This window comes from Peromyscus californicus, unplaced genomic scaffold (genome assembly GCF_007827085.1).
Source record: "Peromyscus californicus insignis strain IS unplaced genomic scaffold, ASM782708v3 Scaffold_23__1_contigs__length_62951481, whole genome shotgun sequence".
In the NCBI taxonomy this organism is placed as follows: domain Eukaryota; kingdom Metazoa; phylum Chordata; class Mammalia; order Rodentia; family Cricetidae; genus Peromyscus; species Peromyscus californicus.
The window spans coordinates 45,250,938-45,266,751 of NW_026294534.1; the positions used below are offsets into that span (position 1 = coordinate 45,250,938).

The window sequence follows — 15,814 nt, forward strand, 5'->3', positions numbered from 1 at the left end:
CAGTCATTGGCTTTTGTCCAGTTACTGTAATAGGCATGGAATCCCCTCCTGTGGAACAGGCCTCAAGTTCAATCAGAAATCTGTTGCTTATCCCATAGCAGTCAGGTTATTATTGCATCAGTGGGCATATCTTGCCTGAAAGGTCCATATTGTGGCATGCTGAGTTCAGTGCTGGATAAGACAAGTAATATCTCTTCTTCCCCTGCAGCTCTCATAACACCTTCCAGAATTATTAAAGCTAGCCACCGGAGAAGAAGTTTTCCAGTTTTCTCTATGCCTTTGAGCTAACGTGTTTGTATCTTCAATAATGGGGATTTATTATGTAATTATGGTGGGTAACCAGAGGCACTGACAACAGCCTGTGTTGTTTTGGAGAACTCTGGGGCCTTCTTTTCACAGGGGATACCACCATGCTTTGTCATGTGACTTTGCATGTGGATTTAATAAGCTGTATCTACTGGGAACAATATCATCTATTCATGCAGGGTATCTCCTTTTGAACTCAATTTTCGGAAGTTATACTTTAAAATTAGCTTACTAACAAGCGGCTTTTGAAGGTAGCCTCAACTTAAGTTAGTCCACCCTCTGTCTCCTCCTCTGACCTTTGTTCCATATCCCATCCCTGGTTAATCCTTTAACACTCAGTATTCCCTTTCCCTCTTCTGTATTACATGTGTTCTATTATCCCTTCGAGGATATTTTTAATCATGTTGTGAGACAGTAGGCTTCCATGTGACTTTCTGTACACTTTTCCTTTGGGTTAGCCATTCTCCCACACCCTAAGTCCCCCAACACTTCCACAAACCTCCCTGTGTAAGTCTTTCTACACTCAGGGTTCCACCTCTCTACTTCTCTTTTACCAATCATTGACTATCCTCCCCCATTTTTAACACATCTCCCCGCCCCCGCTCTAAAAAAAAAGGCCCCTTTCTAGTTTCCTGGCTTCCACTGTGCTCCAAGTTAAAGACGACAAAACAAAAGATTTGAAGCTGGCGCCTGACAGCCAAACAAAAGCGAACATGCGGAGCTTCTCATTGTGGGTTTGAGTTACCACAATCACTATATACTTTTTTTCCAGCTCCATCCAATTACTTGCCAATTCATGATTTATTTTATTTTTTTACAGCCAAGTGTTATTCTGTTGTGCATATGTGCTTCATTTTTCTTATCCGTTAACACGTTGATGAAGACATAGATTATTCCATTCTCATAGCTAATGCTAACAGAGCTGCAATGAACATGGTAGGAGGCAAAGTCCCTGCTTTGACTATATGACCAGGAATGATATGGCTGAGTCATATGCCAGTTCTAGCTATAGCTTTTTGATAAACTGCCAGAGTGATTTCCAAAGTGACTGCGCTAAAGTGCATCCCCACCAATGGTATAAAAGTTTCCCCTTTTGGTATCTACACCAGCATTTGTTGTTATCTGTATTCCCAATGATGGCCATTCTGATGGGGGTGAGATGGAATCTTAAAGTCATTTTAATCTACATTTCCCTGATACTTGAAGATGTTATGCACGTAAAGTGTTTCCTGGCCATTTGTATTTCATCACTTACAAATATTCTGTTCAGGCCCACAACCCATTTTTTTTGAATTGGGTTGCTTAATTCTTATAATTTTTTTAGGGACATTTAAAGCATTTCTGAATTGTGTTCTGCTAAAGGATACCCAGCCTTTTCTCGGGCATCTGTCAATCCCCATGGATACAGTGATACAGTACAGTAACTTGATTAAGTTCAGGCTCTGCAGCATCTCTGCTTACTCATGAGTTTTTCTTGCCTACTTACCACATAGAGGAATTAGAGCAAGTGCTTGGGAATATTGCCTGGCAGTTATACTCACTTCATGTTGTCATCATTATTTAACATTCCAGAATCAAGACGGAATTCCACAGAAATTCCAAAGAGATTCTAATTTCTTCAAATTATATTGTCTTGGAATGGGCCTTCAGGTGCTTGCGGATCTGAGCTTTGGAACCAGTCTTCAAAATTTATAATTTATTTATGTAGAGCTATTGCATGAATGACCTGCTTTGCTGTACTCACACTTTGTTCACATCTATCAATTTCCAGAATGGGGATGTGTTTCTGAATGACATGATGTCCACTTTTAACTGTTATCGACTACTTCCTTTCTCCTCCCACAAGAATGACTTTCTATTCCCATTGAACTGAAATGCATTAGCAAGATCTTTGCCGGGAGCATCCTTCTTCCTTTATGGGAGAGATGGCTGAGCCAACGTTTCTAAACTATTTGAATGATATGGTCTGTGTGTGTTCATGTCTCCTGCTAAAGATACTATGTATTTTTTATGTAATGACTTCATCATTAGACAGCAATTTTCTCAAGGTTGGTAACCAGGTCTGCTTTATCTTCTCTTGTTCTTGGTATAAATGTGTATACTTTAGGGTGTATGCTACGGAAAACAGAAGCTTAAGACACAAGGGATTTACTAAAATAACCTCTCCAGGATAAACTTTGAAAAATTAGGCCAAATCCTTGGAGAATTATTATTACTTCTTTTCGCTTGAAGGGACATTAGAGGTAACTTTTTTCCAGATCGTTTATTTAACAAAGTAAGAAACCAAATCCCAATGTATCACTGGTATAGCAGGTTCTAACTCCAGTCTCCTTCTGTCCAGGCGTCTGTTCATCTTTTATTTTCAGGTGAGTTCTGCTCATTATGGTGTGTGTGTGTGTGTGTGTGTGTGTGTGTGTGTGTGTGTATTTGTGTGTTTAAGATTTTACAGCAATGTTTTATTGAAAATGAAACATTTAATGTAGAAGAGATTGCATAGTATAAAGGAAATTTTTTCTTTCTATTGTTTTTTAAACATCCTTATTAATAAAAATTATTGTACTAAAGACAAGAGAAAAATAGACAACATTGAATAATTTCATATCATGTCATTTTTTTTTCCTGGAATAATTTTTTCCCTGAGATTATCCCTCTAACCCCCATTATTTTGGGTAAGAGTTAATTCCTGGATTCCTAGGGTGCTGTGAGAATGTGTATGTTGACAATGCCTTTGCATGTGGCTCTTCAGAAAGGGAAAGGGGTCAGGGTAGGGGCCTCTGGGAGCTAGGCAACTGCGAACCCAGGAACTAGGTTTCAATCTGGAGAGGCAGGTGGAGAGAGGGAGGGGTCTGCGGGCGCAGCGGAATTTCGCTGGGCTCTACGGGGCTGTCTCCGCTGGGAGGGGCCAGGCTGTCAGTGGCTGGGACATTGGGAGCCGGAGAGCAGCTTGGACAAGTGGACTACAGCACGCAGCGCCTGCCTGTTCTTCCACACATCTCTGGGGACCTCAGGAGAAGGAGGAAGACTTTTGGATATGGGTGAGTGCAGCGGCCCCCCTAGGCTCGGCAGGGGCAGGGGAAGCTGGTGTTACTGAAACTGATTGTGAACCACTGATTGCGCCGACCCCTCTTTGGCCATTCCCTCCTGCGATGTGCTGCTGCAGCTGCCTAGAGCCTGCCTCTGGACCTATTCTGGGAAGGGGAGAGGGGAGAGTTGGCACCTAAGGCGAGGAACGGTGCTTAGGGTGCCTGCGACTTTGGTGTACCTTGCTCTGGACATTACCTGAGTAATTTTTAAAGAGACAGAGAGATCAGAAATAGCAAGCAGATTCCAGGAGAAACAGCATCGTGACACGTTATGTGGTGCAAGTTGAAGCGAGTCATAAGTAATGAAAACTTACAAAACTTTCAGCTCTTAACAGGTTTGAGACACTGTGGAAGGGCGAGATTTGGGGACAGTTTCTAGTCCCGGTGGAAACGGAACGCCCATTTTCACAGAGGTTTTGAAGTCGAGGCTTAAAGCTTCACTTTTCCTTGGAAGAATCTTGGTAAATAAATGATCTAGTTGAAAGGACGCCCTGAGTGGCTCGGGTCACCTCATGGTAGCTCTTGAAGCAGTTCAGCTTCGCTCCAGTTTCTTTGGAGTTCAGCGGCTCAGGTTGGCACACTCCCAGGATTGTTGCGGGGTGCAATGGAGGTGGAGAACTGGGTGTCTGCCCTAGGGATCCAAATCCACTATCAGAAGGAATGCTTAAGAGTGAGAAGAGTTCTTAAACCGGTGGAGAAGAAGTGACCCACTATCTGGAGACTTGGTTGTGTTTGTTCGGCTTATGCGCAAAGTGCTTGCACGCTATTGCATTTCCACGGTTACTGATTAGTGATCCCCCAGCCGCGGGGGATTTACTATGCAAACGCCAGTGGACTCACTGCTTCCGGTCCAAGTCCATTAGTCGCCCCTCCCCCGCCGCTCCCTTGTCCTTTGTTGTAAGAGATTTCACCCAGAGCAAAGGAGCCCTTTGGGCTGACATGCCCTGTAGAAATTCCTAAATTCCCACAGGCTCAGTGTTAGGGGATGCTTTGACTACTAAGCAGTGGGGTTTATACACACTGGCCAACTTGGAAGAAAAGAAAACAGAAAAGGCGAAGGACATTTTTGCCTATGAATGTTAGCTGTGATCAAGACATTAATAGTCTCTTCTTGCATGACCCTGCAAGAGTCTTAGAAAGACTCATTTTTTTTTAAAGTTCTTTGAACAAAAGTGTTGGGAATGATCTCCAGAATGAAGTCTAACTGGAGTTTTTTTTTTTAAACGGAAGTAATAGTTTCAGGTTATAAAAGAAAAACAAACTTCTTCCTCATTGATACATACAGAACATAGGCTTTTAAAAATACAGTTGTATTTTTGTTTTACTAGAATAACAGTTGTACGTGAATAACACCTGGGGAAGGGGTCTCTCTTGAATGAAAAACCAAAATAATTGACTTCACTTAATTTTGTCATGGACTATTATAAACATCAAGATTCTAGTATTTAGAAAGCATGACATTATTTACCTTGATCAACTTACGTTTGAATTGTTTGGCTATCAAACATTAAGTTTTTCCACTTCAAAGTTAAATATTTCTATAGTTTGTGTTTCCAAGACACAAAGAAAATGATTGACTCTGGATTTTACTTGGATTCTTGTGGCTAAATCACTAACCAACAGTATAGAAAGTGCTGTGGGACCAAATTGGAGTGAGTACCTGCAGTACTGCAATAATCCGGAGTTTAACTTTAGTTCTTAAAACTCCTGTTCGCTCAGGAATGGATCACATGTTCCTCTTGTATTTGACATCACCTAAAACTCCTGTTCGCTCAGGAATGGATCACATGTTCCTCTTGTATTTGACATCACCTAAAACTCCTGCAGGTGTCAGTTACCTACGGGGAGACAGGATAGTAGCGGAACAAGTGAGGAACGACAGGTTAGGAAAGAAGAAACAAAGTCAGAAAGCCAAACAATTAGTATACAGGCAAAGGGAGCGAAAGTCCAAAGCCAAGACTCAGAGGAGAAATGAAGAGAAAAAACCCAGGAAAGTTAGAAGAGCCGATATGCGAAGGGCAGAAAGAAATGTGCCCAGAAACTATGTAGAAAATATTTTATCATCGAAGTTATAGTCCTCCTCCTTTCAAGTTCCTTGTTAAAAAACAGAACTTCATTTCTTTTTTTTTTTAAAAAGATTTATTTATTTATTATGTATACAGTGTTCTGCTTGCATGTATGTCTGCAGGACAGACAAGGATGGATGGTTGTGAGCCACCATGTGGTTGCTGGGAGTTGAACTCAGGACCTCTGGAAGAGCAGTGAGTGCTCTCAACCTCTGAGCCATCTCTCCAGCCCCTGGAATTTCATTTCTTACAACCTCTTTCATTTATAGGTGATAAGTTGTTAGTCGATGACTCAGAAATGGAGTCAAGATTGCTAGGGTAAGCAAGAAAACAGTACAGGAAATAGTACAGCAGTCTGTGTCCTCTTCTGGTGCCATGATGGTTGAAAATTAAGTGGGGTTGTGATAGTGCACTCCTTTGATCCCGGCACTCAGGAAGCAGAGGCAGGCAGATCTCTGAGTTTGAGGCCAGTCTGGTCTATAGAGTGAGTTCCAGAACAGCCAAGACTACACAGAGGAAACTTGTCTCAAAAACCAAAAAAGAAAGAAAAAGAAAAGAAAGAAAAGTAAAGAAAGAAAACTGGTGCTGTGGGAATGAACATAATAATCATTGTCTGAGAACTCCTTATTCTACTGTTGTGGAAGATTAAGAGTAATTGGTCAAATAGTCTGAATAATCTGTAGTCATCATATCTACAATGCACATTGCTAATTCTCAAACAAAACAACAACAACAAAAACAAGTTCTTTGCAAAGTAGGGAAGTAGCAATTGGGGGTCTATTGGGTTCTTCTTCAACAATGTCCTTGGTTTGGGTTAGAACACTTCCTTTTTGCCTCAAACTTCTCTGAAGAAAGATTGTAGAAAATAGTTTCTATTAAAAAAATACAGGGATAAGTATTTGTTTTTTTTGTTTTTTTTTTTTTTTTTTTTTTTTGGTTTTTCGAGACAGGGTTTCTCTGTGTAGCTTTGCGCCTTTCCTGGATCTCGCGCTGTAGACCAGGCTGGCCTCGAACTCACAGAGATCCACCTGCCTCTGCCTCCCGAGTGCTGGGATTAAAGGCGTGCGCCACCACCGCCCGGCAAGTATTTGTTATGTATGTTAATATTTTAGCTTCAAGGTTAACTTTAACTACCATTCATGCTCTCCAACTGTGGATTTTCAGAGTCCCATAGAGAAATAGGTCAAGGATATTTAAAATTTCTTTCTTAAGCATATTAGTCACTGCTCTGCTTAAATATGTGTGTATGTGAATATATATTTATATATATTCAATTTATGCTACTTACTATAGCAGTATTGATCTTTTTCCTGTTTATAAATGGTGTGATTCTTTAGTACATTGACATATCTTACTAATGGAGGCTATGACACTAAACTTGATTTGGAGGAAGGTGAAGGTTCTGTTAAGGGGGGATGCTCTAAATAGAATAAGGGGTGCTTCTACAGCAAAAAGGAGGTAAACATGTAGTGAAGTAAAACATGAATCTGGGTCAATAAATAGATCTTAACTTGGGAAAAAAAAAACTCCCAAAGCAGCAAGAATGTCAAATTATGTAATAGGAAATAGGAAGTAAAAGAAAGTCTTTATGATAGTGTTTAAGGAAGATATATTGACCACAGTGCTTAAAACGAAGAATAAATTGGAGAAGATGTACTGAATTATTAGGGTAGTACTGAAATGATATATCCAGGCAAACCCAGTAACACTGGACCGAGAGGGAAAAAGGTAAGTGGAAGATATGTCTACAAAATCATGCAACAGAATAACAAGGACAATGAATAAATTTTCTGGGGATATGAAAGCTTGACAATGGAGAAAATGCTAGAGTTTTTTTTTTTTTTTATACCATACTTAAAGGATAAACTAGATGATTTATTTTCTGGTTCTCCTGGGCAACTGATGAGTTTCACTTTTAAAACATTAACCAAGAGATGATGTCTAGATGTTTAAATGAAAGTGTTTAATAAGTTTTAAACACATACAGAGGATTTAATAAGGAAAAAATGAGAAGGGAAACAATCATGTAAGAGTTCCCAGTCTTTACTGAAAGATACTCCTAAAGAGGGAATCGTTTACTTGAAAGAGAGAGCACAGGTACCAGTGGTTAGGGGTAAGAGAGAAAGGCTAAGTGGTGTTAAGAGGAAAACGGTGCCAGCTACCCATTACGTACTAAATGCCCTAAAATTAGAAGCTTGAAATGTGCTGCCATGAACATTCAGTGATAGACCAAAAACCATACACTTTCACCACAGAGAAAAAAAATCAGAAGAAGATATTTTTCTGCTCTTCAGTTTCAAGCAAAAATGGAGCTGGCTAGGGATATTTAAAATTGTTTAAAAATTTGGATGAAAAACTGAGACATACTATTTTTTTTGAGCTTCTAATTTTATTCCAGGGGAAAAGCGACACAGGATAAGCAGTGATGACAGAAACAGACAATGTTTGAAACCGGTTGCTCTTGTAAATCTTTGAAGATCTTTTATTCTCTTGTGTTTGATTGGGGGGATTATAAGTTTATGTAGCTCAGATTATTATTCAGTAATAATAGTGGGGAAGCTCAATGTGAATCTGATAAGTTCAAACTGTTTTCTTTAAAAAGTAGAGTCTAATTGTATGATTCTAGAGTCTAGAATCTAGGTTAATAGGTAACAGTGCTTATGGATCATTGACCTCCCTGGCATATTATTTTCCCTAGACAATTATCATAACCAAATAACATTGTGAACCAGATAAAGATAAACTAGTGCCATGATTGTCTCTTGCTATAAATCAACTATTCTCCAAATGAGTTTATTAAAGCAGTTCATTACTGGAGCTGGAGAGACGGCTCAGCAATTAAGAGCACTGGATGCTCTTACAGGGGACATGGATTGAATTACCAGCACCCACATGGCAGCAGCTCACAACTGTCTGTAACTTAAGTTCCAGGGGGTCCGGCATCCTCGTGCAGACATACATGCAGGCAAAACACTAATGCACATAAAATAAAAATAAATAAATTCTTTAAAAAGACCAAAACCCAATTCATTGCTAACTCTCGTGGCTCTATGGGCTGACTGTTTTATATGTAGTCTTGAGTGTTTTATATGCAGTCTTGAGTTGTCACGGTATAATATCAGCTAGGTAATCAACCATCTGAAGACTTTGTCAACTTGGTGATCTGAGACAGTTCACAAATAGCTGGCCGCTGATAGTGTCTGTTGATTGTGGGCTCATCTGTGGGCATCTTTGGGGTTTTCTGAAAAAAAAAAAAAAAGATGGGTTCCAAGAAATAGCATTCCAAAAGGAGTGTTTTAAGATACCCAGGGGATGATCTAGCATCAAGGAAGTCTCCCAGGGCATGAGTTCTGCTGCATTTTATTGACCACAAAAATCGAAAGCAGTATGACAAGGTTAGGAGACCAGGCCTATCGTCTTGATGTCAAGTACATGATGGCTGCCATAAGGAAAGTAAAAACTGAACAGAGCTGACTAATATATTTCATTCTGAAAATAAATGCCTCATAAATGTGCTGCGTGTTATGTTTACAACTGGATGCTAAGTAAATGTCTTTGAAATACACATTGCAAGTGACTCTATCTTTAATTAGAAATGTAAAACCAAAGTTTTGAGCAAAACACTGAGTGTGAATATTGAAGCTTGGGTGGAGATACTGTTGTTGAAACCCGAGATTTAACTCTACTCCAAATGATGGCAATAAAATCAGCTAGTCTTTCTTATTTTCACTTAAATCTGAAATTCTTAGGATATTATAAATGAATGTTTTATTTATAATTTATTTAGAACAGAGCTTATGTCATAAGTTCTAATGCAGATAAAACAGCAAAGATATTCACTATGTTCTTGTCATAAAAATTAAATATTCTTTGGTGATCTGTTTAGGGGCTTATTTTACTTTTCTAGAGTATATTAATTTTTATTTGAAAAAGACGCACTTTAACTATGTAAATTTCTCCTTCATAAAACTTCATCTAAATCTTCATGTTATTTTTAACTGGCAAAGATTAGAGCTGTCACCATGGTTAAAAAGAAAAGGTCTTTTGCCTAGACAATTGAAAAACAAAGAAAACCTACTTTAAATTAGATGTTTAAATTCAAAGGCAGGAGTCATTTCAGTTTAGAAGTGTAGAGATCCCAATGCATTAGATTCCTACTGTGTCTGAACTGATTTATCTGAGGTCATTCTATTAACAACTCTTAAAAAGAAATAGTAACTAGGGATAGATCATATGAAGCTGTACATACTTACATACTGTACATACTTACTACTGAAAGTAAAACAGACAAGTATTTCTCCACCTTGAGGAATCAAGACTTTAGTTACACACACACACACACACACACACACACACACACACACACACACACACACTGAATCAAGGGATAAGCAATTTAAAGAAATTATTCTTTAGTTTGTTGACATATTCATTTACTTCTTATTCTAGAAGATATACTTAAACTCTATTATAAAAAATAAGTATCTCTTGCTATTTCTATTTTTCTTTTTGTTACGGAATCTCTAACTTTATTAGACTAACAGAGAGCCTATTAAATAATGATTCCTGGGTCAGACTCCTGAGACTTATATTCAGAATGACTGAGCTCCCGACTTCTACCTACGGTTTGAATGCTCAGTTCAATTAATTTTGAGTCAGGTAGTGTGAGACTGTACTGAGAAATGAGATGTCCAGAATGCTTCTCTTCCTCAGCAAGCTGATTGTGCTACTCATTAAAACTTTTGATCATTTTATTGTATCGAGTATATTCATAATCATCTCCACTTAAACATTTACTACCAAGGTCTTTATTTTGAGATATTCACATACCCATTTTACCACACTCTAACTGGGCAGTGAAATACAATTATAGTTACTGCCCCCTTTTTTCTCATGGGAAACCTAATGTGGTATTTTTCTTCTAGAGTTTGCTAAATCTCTCTCCCTTGGAATTACTCATGACTTCCAGTCTCAAGGCTTCAGGTGTTGTTTGTGGTTATATGACTTCCTGGACTTTTGTGCTCAGCTGTCTGCCTCTACTTCTGCCCCTCTAGTCCTTCAACATCAGTATGTTCAAAACTGAAACTACCCACCAAGGTCTAGCTCACTCTCCTCCATCCCATCATCCCTCTTTTCTTCCTCTGGTACCTAACATAAAGAGATACTTGTAGTTAAAGAAGAGATGCTGCAGATGAGATTTGAATGCAGTGGTCAATGGATTATTAAATGCATACACATTGCTAGGAGAATGTGGTAAGACTATGAGTTGAATGCACAAGCAATTGGTATTTAAGTCAACATTATATCCAGCTGAAATATATCTCTTGGCTAGGTGTTGTGGCACGTGGCTTTTATCCGAGCACTGGGAAGGCAGAGGTAGGTGGATCTCTGTGAGTTTGAGGCCAATCTGGTTCTACATAGCAAGTTATTTGGTTACAGGGTTACATGGTGAAACCAAGTCTCAATACAAACAAAATCCATCTTTTCTTCTATAGGCACTCAATTTCTAATCTCTGCATGTCTTTTTATTGATAACAGTTATTTGTTACTACATAATTTCTCTTCATTACTTGGTACCATGTCTGGATTCTGGGGGGATGGGGGCAGCAATTTCCAGAAAGCTGGCCAACATATCATCCAATTCATGAATTTTAAGGTATTTATCTAATACTGCTTCCTACCAACATATAAAGTAACTGAAGTATAAAGAATAATGTATAAAGTTTGGGGAGTGTAACACATTAAGCCTTAATAATAGTAGGGTACAGAAAAGATGGTAAAACTACTGAATAAGTGTGCCTGTCCAGAACAGGATAGGGATATGAATGGACAATACTAGACAAAGAGCCTTGGCAAGAGATAAACAATAAAGCAAATCTAAAGGATCTACTGAAAAGATTAGAGTTAGAGTAATTCCTTAGTTGAGGAAAAAAAAATTGCAATAAGTGACCTCCAGTGTTCAGTGCATTAAAAAGAACCTAGAAAAATCAAATATGGCTCTTTAAGGATTTTTTTGTTTTATTGAAAACAGTTTTTTTCCTCACACACAATATCCTGATTATGATTTTCCCTTCCCTCTGCTTCTCCAGTTCCTCCTCATTTCCCTCCCATCCAGACCCACAACCTTTTTTATGTCCTATTATAAAATGAACAGGCTTCTAAATGATAATAAAAAATGAATATAACAATATGAAACAAAAAATAACATATTGGAATAGGACAAAACAAACAAACAAACAAACAAGAGGAAAAGAGCCCAAGAAAAGGCACAAGAAATGGAGATAGATACGGAGACCCACTCACTTGCACACACACAAGTGCCATAAAAACAATAAACTGGTAACCATAGCATAGACCCCAAAGGACCAGTAGAGTAAAAAGAGAAAGAGAGAAAAAAATAAATAGATAAATAAAATAAAATAAAATAAAACATAAGACAAAATAAAAAAATTCCCTGACAAAAGAGAGAACCTCTAAAGATGCCATCGATTCATTTTCTGTTGGTCATCTACTGCTGGACATGTTTGTTTTCCCCAATGAGACTCCTTTGGAGCAAACCAAATTTTCATCTTCAAGTGGTTACCAATTGGAGATAGCTTCTGGGTTAGGGATGGGGTCTTGTATGCATTTCTGCTCCAGCTCTAGAACTCCATCTGGGGCAGACCTGTGTGAGTTCATATGTATGTAGATTCCTGTTGATTTAGAGGGTCTTGTTTCCTTGGATTTCCCCTATTTCCTCTGGTTCGTACACTCTTTCTGCCTCCTCTTCCACAGGGTTCCCTGAACCCTAAAGGGAGGGATTTGATGGAGACATCCCATTTAGGGCCGATTGTTCCAAGAACTCTCACTCTCTGCATATTGTCTGGCTATGGGTCTCTATTTGTTCCCATCTGCTGAAGGAGGAAGCGTCTCTGATGATGGCTGAACAAGGCACTGATCTATGAGTCCAGCAGAATGTCATTAGGAGTTATTTTATTGCTACATTCTTTCAGTAGAACTGAAGTATTTGGTTTTACCCTAGGTCTCTGGGCAATCTAGTTGCAGGTTCTTGGTCATCCAAGCAGTGCGAGTTATAGGTTACATCTTGTGGAGTGGAGTCAAATCAGAACGTAGTTGGTTAGTACCACAAGCTTTGTGCCACAATTGCACCAGCATATTTTACAGTCAGGACACCACTATAGGTCAAAAGGTTTGTGCCTAGTTTGGTGTTTATGTTTCTTCTTTGGTAGCACTCATAGTTCCTTCCTTTACCAAAGATGCTTGAGCACAGAGGTGAAGGCTCTATGTAGGTACCAGCTTGACTTCTCCGCTCAGTGAGTTCTGTTGGTGTTGTCTTCAGCAGCAGGGACTTGCCATCAGTTTGTGGAGAGCAACGTAAAGTTTTGGCAGCAGCCTGGGTAGTTTGGGGATTCCCAGGGGAATTCTTTGGCCAACAATTCAATTAGACGTTAACTCATTCCCAGAACTGGAAGTTTCATTGGGTGACAAGTGATGTCCAGCTGGTATATCTCTCCCCCATTATTTGGTGATTTCATTTATATCACCTTCTTATGTGTGTATATTTTAGGAAGTTTCTATTGAATTGGGTTTTCATACAACCCCTTAAATGGCCCTTAATTTTAGGAGTCTCTCACCGTATTTCCTTCCTCTCCTCCTCTTTCTTCTCCCTCCCCATTTGATCCTCCCATTCCATCCCTCCTCTCATCCACCCATAACTTTCTACTCTACTTCCCTTTCCTAGGGAGATCTATTGGTCCATCCTAGTCCCTTACTCTATATCTAATCACTGTGGTTCTATGAGTTATAGCTTGGTTATCATTGACGTAACAGTGAATATCAGCGACTAAGCTATTGCATGCCATGCTTGTCTTTTTTGGGCTGGATTACCTTACTCAGGATGATTTTTTAGAGTTCCATCCATTTACCTGCAAATTTAATTTTTTAATGCTTGAGTAATATTTCATTGTGTAAATGTGCTAATTTCCATTATCCATTCGTCTGTTGAGGGCCATCAGGTTTTTCCCCAATGTCTGATTATTATGAATACAGCAGAAATAAACATGGTTGGGCAAGTGTCTCTGTTTCAGGAAAAAGCATCTTTTATGGATTTTTAAAAAATTTACATTATCCAAATGAAGTTAAAGTCCATTTAATAAAAATAGAGAGAGAAGTTTTCTCTTGTAGACAAGATTTTAGGGATTGGGAGAGTGAGAGAGAGGTGAGGGGAACAATGGGAAAGGGAGAAAGAAGGAAGATGAAGGAGGGAAAGGAGAGAGGAAGAGCTCATGAAGGGAGGGAAAGAGAGAAGGAGGGAAGAAATGAGTAGGGAGGGATCCAGAGTTGAGGGAAAACTTAATAGGTAGGAAAGACAATTTGAAATCACTTCAGGATTAAGAAAAGGGGAGGGGATGCTGGATGTGTGGCTCAGTGGGTAGAACACTTATTTAGTATGAGTAAGGTCCTGGTTTAACCACAGCACCACAAATCAAATGAATAGTGAGGCTAATAATAATAAAAATAACAATAACATCAATAATAAAGCAATAATAGAGAATGCATTAGGAGAGGAGCAGGTTGTTAGTGTTAGTGACACAAGATGGCAGAACTCCTAAGCAACTTTCTAGAGAATGATATAATAACCTTACTTTGTATTGCTTACATATAGGGTTTTGTTTTGTTTTGTTTTGCTTTGTTAAGACAGCATCTCACAATGAAGTTCTGGGTGTCCTGAAACTCACGGTGTATACTACTAAGCTAGTCTCAAATTCATAGAGATCTATCTGCCTCTACCTCCCAAGTGCTGATTTTAAAGGTGTGTGCCACCATGCCAGGCTCTTTAAGTCTAATTTTGACAGTAAAAATAAATTACTTATGAAAATATTTGATGGCATCTGAGGACTTTTTAAAAATTATTAATTATTAATTAAAACAGCTCAATCAGTTTCCCCTCCCTCCCTCCTCTCCTCCAAGTCCCTCTCTCCCAACAACCAACTCCCTCTCAGCCAGTCCACTCCTTCCTTCTCTTCAGAGAAGGGCAGGCCTCCCATGCATGTCAGCCAGCCATGGCATATCAAATTGCAGTAAGACTAGGGCCTTCTTCCCCTATTAAGTTCGGACAAGGCAACCCAGTAGAAGGGGTCCCAAAAGTAGTCAGAGGCGGCCCCAGCTCCCTCTGTTAGGAGTCCTACAAGAAGACCAAACTACACAATGGTAACAAATGTGCAGAGGGCCTAGGTCAGGCCCATGCAAGTTCTCTGGTTGGCGGTTCAATCTCTGTGTGGCCCTGTGAAGCCAAGTGGTTGATTCTGTGGGTTTTCTTGTGGTGTCCTTGACCCCTCTGGCTCCCACAACCCTTCTCTCCCTCTTCCACAGGATTCCCAGAGATTGGCCTAATGTTTGATGTGGGTCTATGCATCTGTTTCCATCAATTGCTTGGTGAAGCCTCTCTGGTCATCTGAGGATTTTTTTTTTTAAATGGACTAATAACACCTATTTTAATGACTGTGTTATATTTATTATTCTTAAGTTTTCATTTAGAGGTAACATGCATTTATTAGCAAGAATAAGTAGAGAATTATATCATTTAAGATCATGCTATTAAGTGAATCAAAAGAGATTAAATATATCATGATTAAATCCTCATCATTCATGTCTCCTAACTCTGATAATGTTGATCTATGTTACTGAGGCTCATGGTTATAAGTTCAGGACTTAGATTAAGAAGTTCATAAACTCTAGTCAGCTCTGAACCATTGCAAATTAATAACTAAGATAGAAATAAAACAACACCCACATCTGATAATGCTTTTTTTTTTAACAGCAAAGTGTCTTATTCCAACACACAAATCTTTGATTGTTAGACATTTCTGTGTGGTTTCCATCCTGATCCTCTAAGAGGTAGCAGGCCCAAGACTTTATTTTTCTTTTATGCATCCTTGGATTTCCTTTGTCCATATCAAGTGAGGATTAAATAAAATATAAAACTGAAAGTAACAAAATACCAGACCTGCCATATTCCCAGGAGTTAACAGAGGCATAAGTTGTTCTGTGTACTCAATGCTTACTTTATCATTGTTAATTTTTGTATAGTAATAATATCTTCTTATTGATTGATATGTGACATAGTAAGTTGCTATCTTTACTTTTATTTTAAAAATTGTTTTACTGTGTGTGTGTGTGTGTGTGTGTGTGTGTGTGTGTGTGTATGTGTGTGATGTATATGTCTAGAGAGTACACGTACCAAAGTGTGCATGTGGAGGGCAGAGTGCTTTGTGAAATCAGTCCTCTCCTTTCATCTTTATGTGTGGATTCTAGCTATCATCAAATTCAAGTCATCAGGTTTTCTCAGCAGTATCTTTA

At 38.9% G+C, this 15,814-nt stretch overlaps 1 protein-coding gene and 1 long non-coding RNA gene across 4 annotated transcripts in view; one reads left to right on the top strand and one right to left on the bottom strand.

Moving 5' to 3' along the window:
- The first annotated feature begins 3,093 nt into the window (after window positions 1-3,093).
- Window positions 3,094-15,814, top strand: part of Gpm6a (glycoprotein M6A) — a 275,020-nt gene continuing 262,299 nt past the window's right edge. The window contains exon 1 of the mRNA XM_052752306.1: window positions 3,094-3,341. Coding sequence (XP_052608266.1) covers window positions 3,338-3,341 — 4 coding nt within the window. The 5' untranslated portion in view covers window positions 3,094-3,337. The remainder of the gene's footprint in view (window positions 3,342-15,814) is intronic.
- LOC128119123 (uncharacterized) overlaps window positions 7,837-15,814 on the bottom strand; it is a 95,890-nt gene continuing 87,912 nt past the window's right edge. For 2 of the 3 annotated variants that reach the window (XR_008221455.1, XR_008221454.1), the window contains one exon: window positions 7,837-8,696. This is a non-coding gene — a long non-coding RNA (uncharacterized LOC128119123). The remainder of the gene's footprint in view (window positions 8,697-15,814) is intronic. The other variant, XR_008221462.1, reaches the window with a different exon arrangement.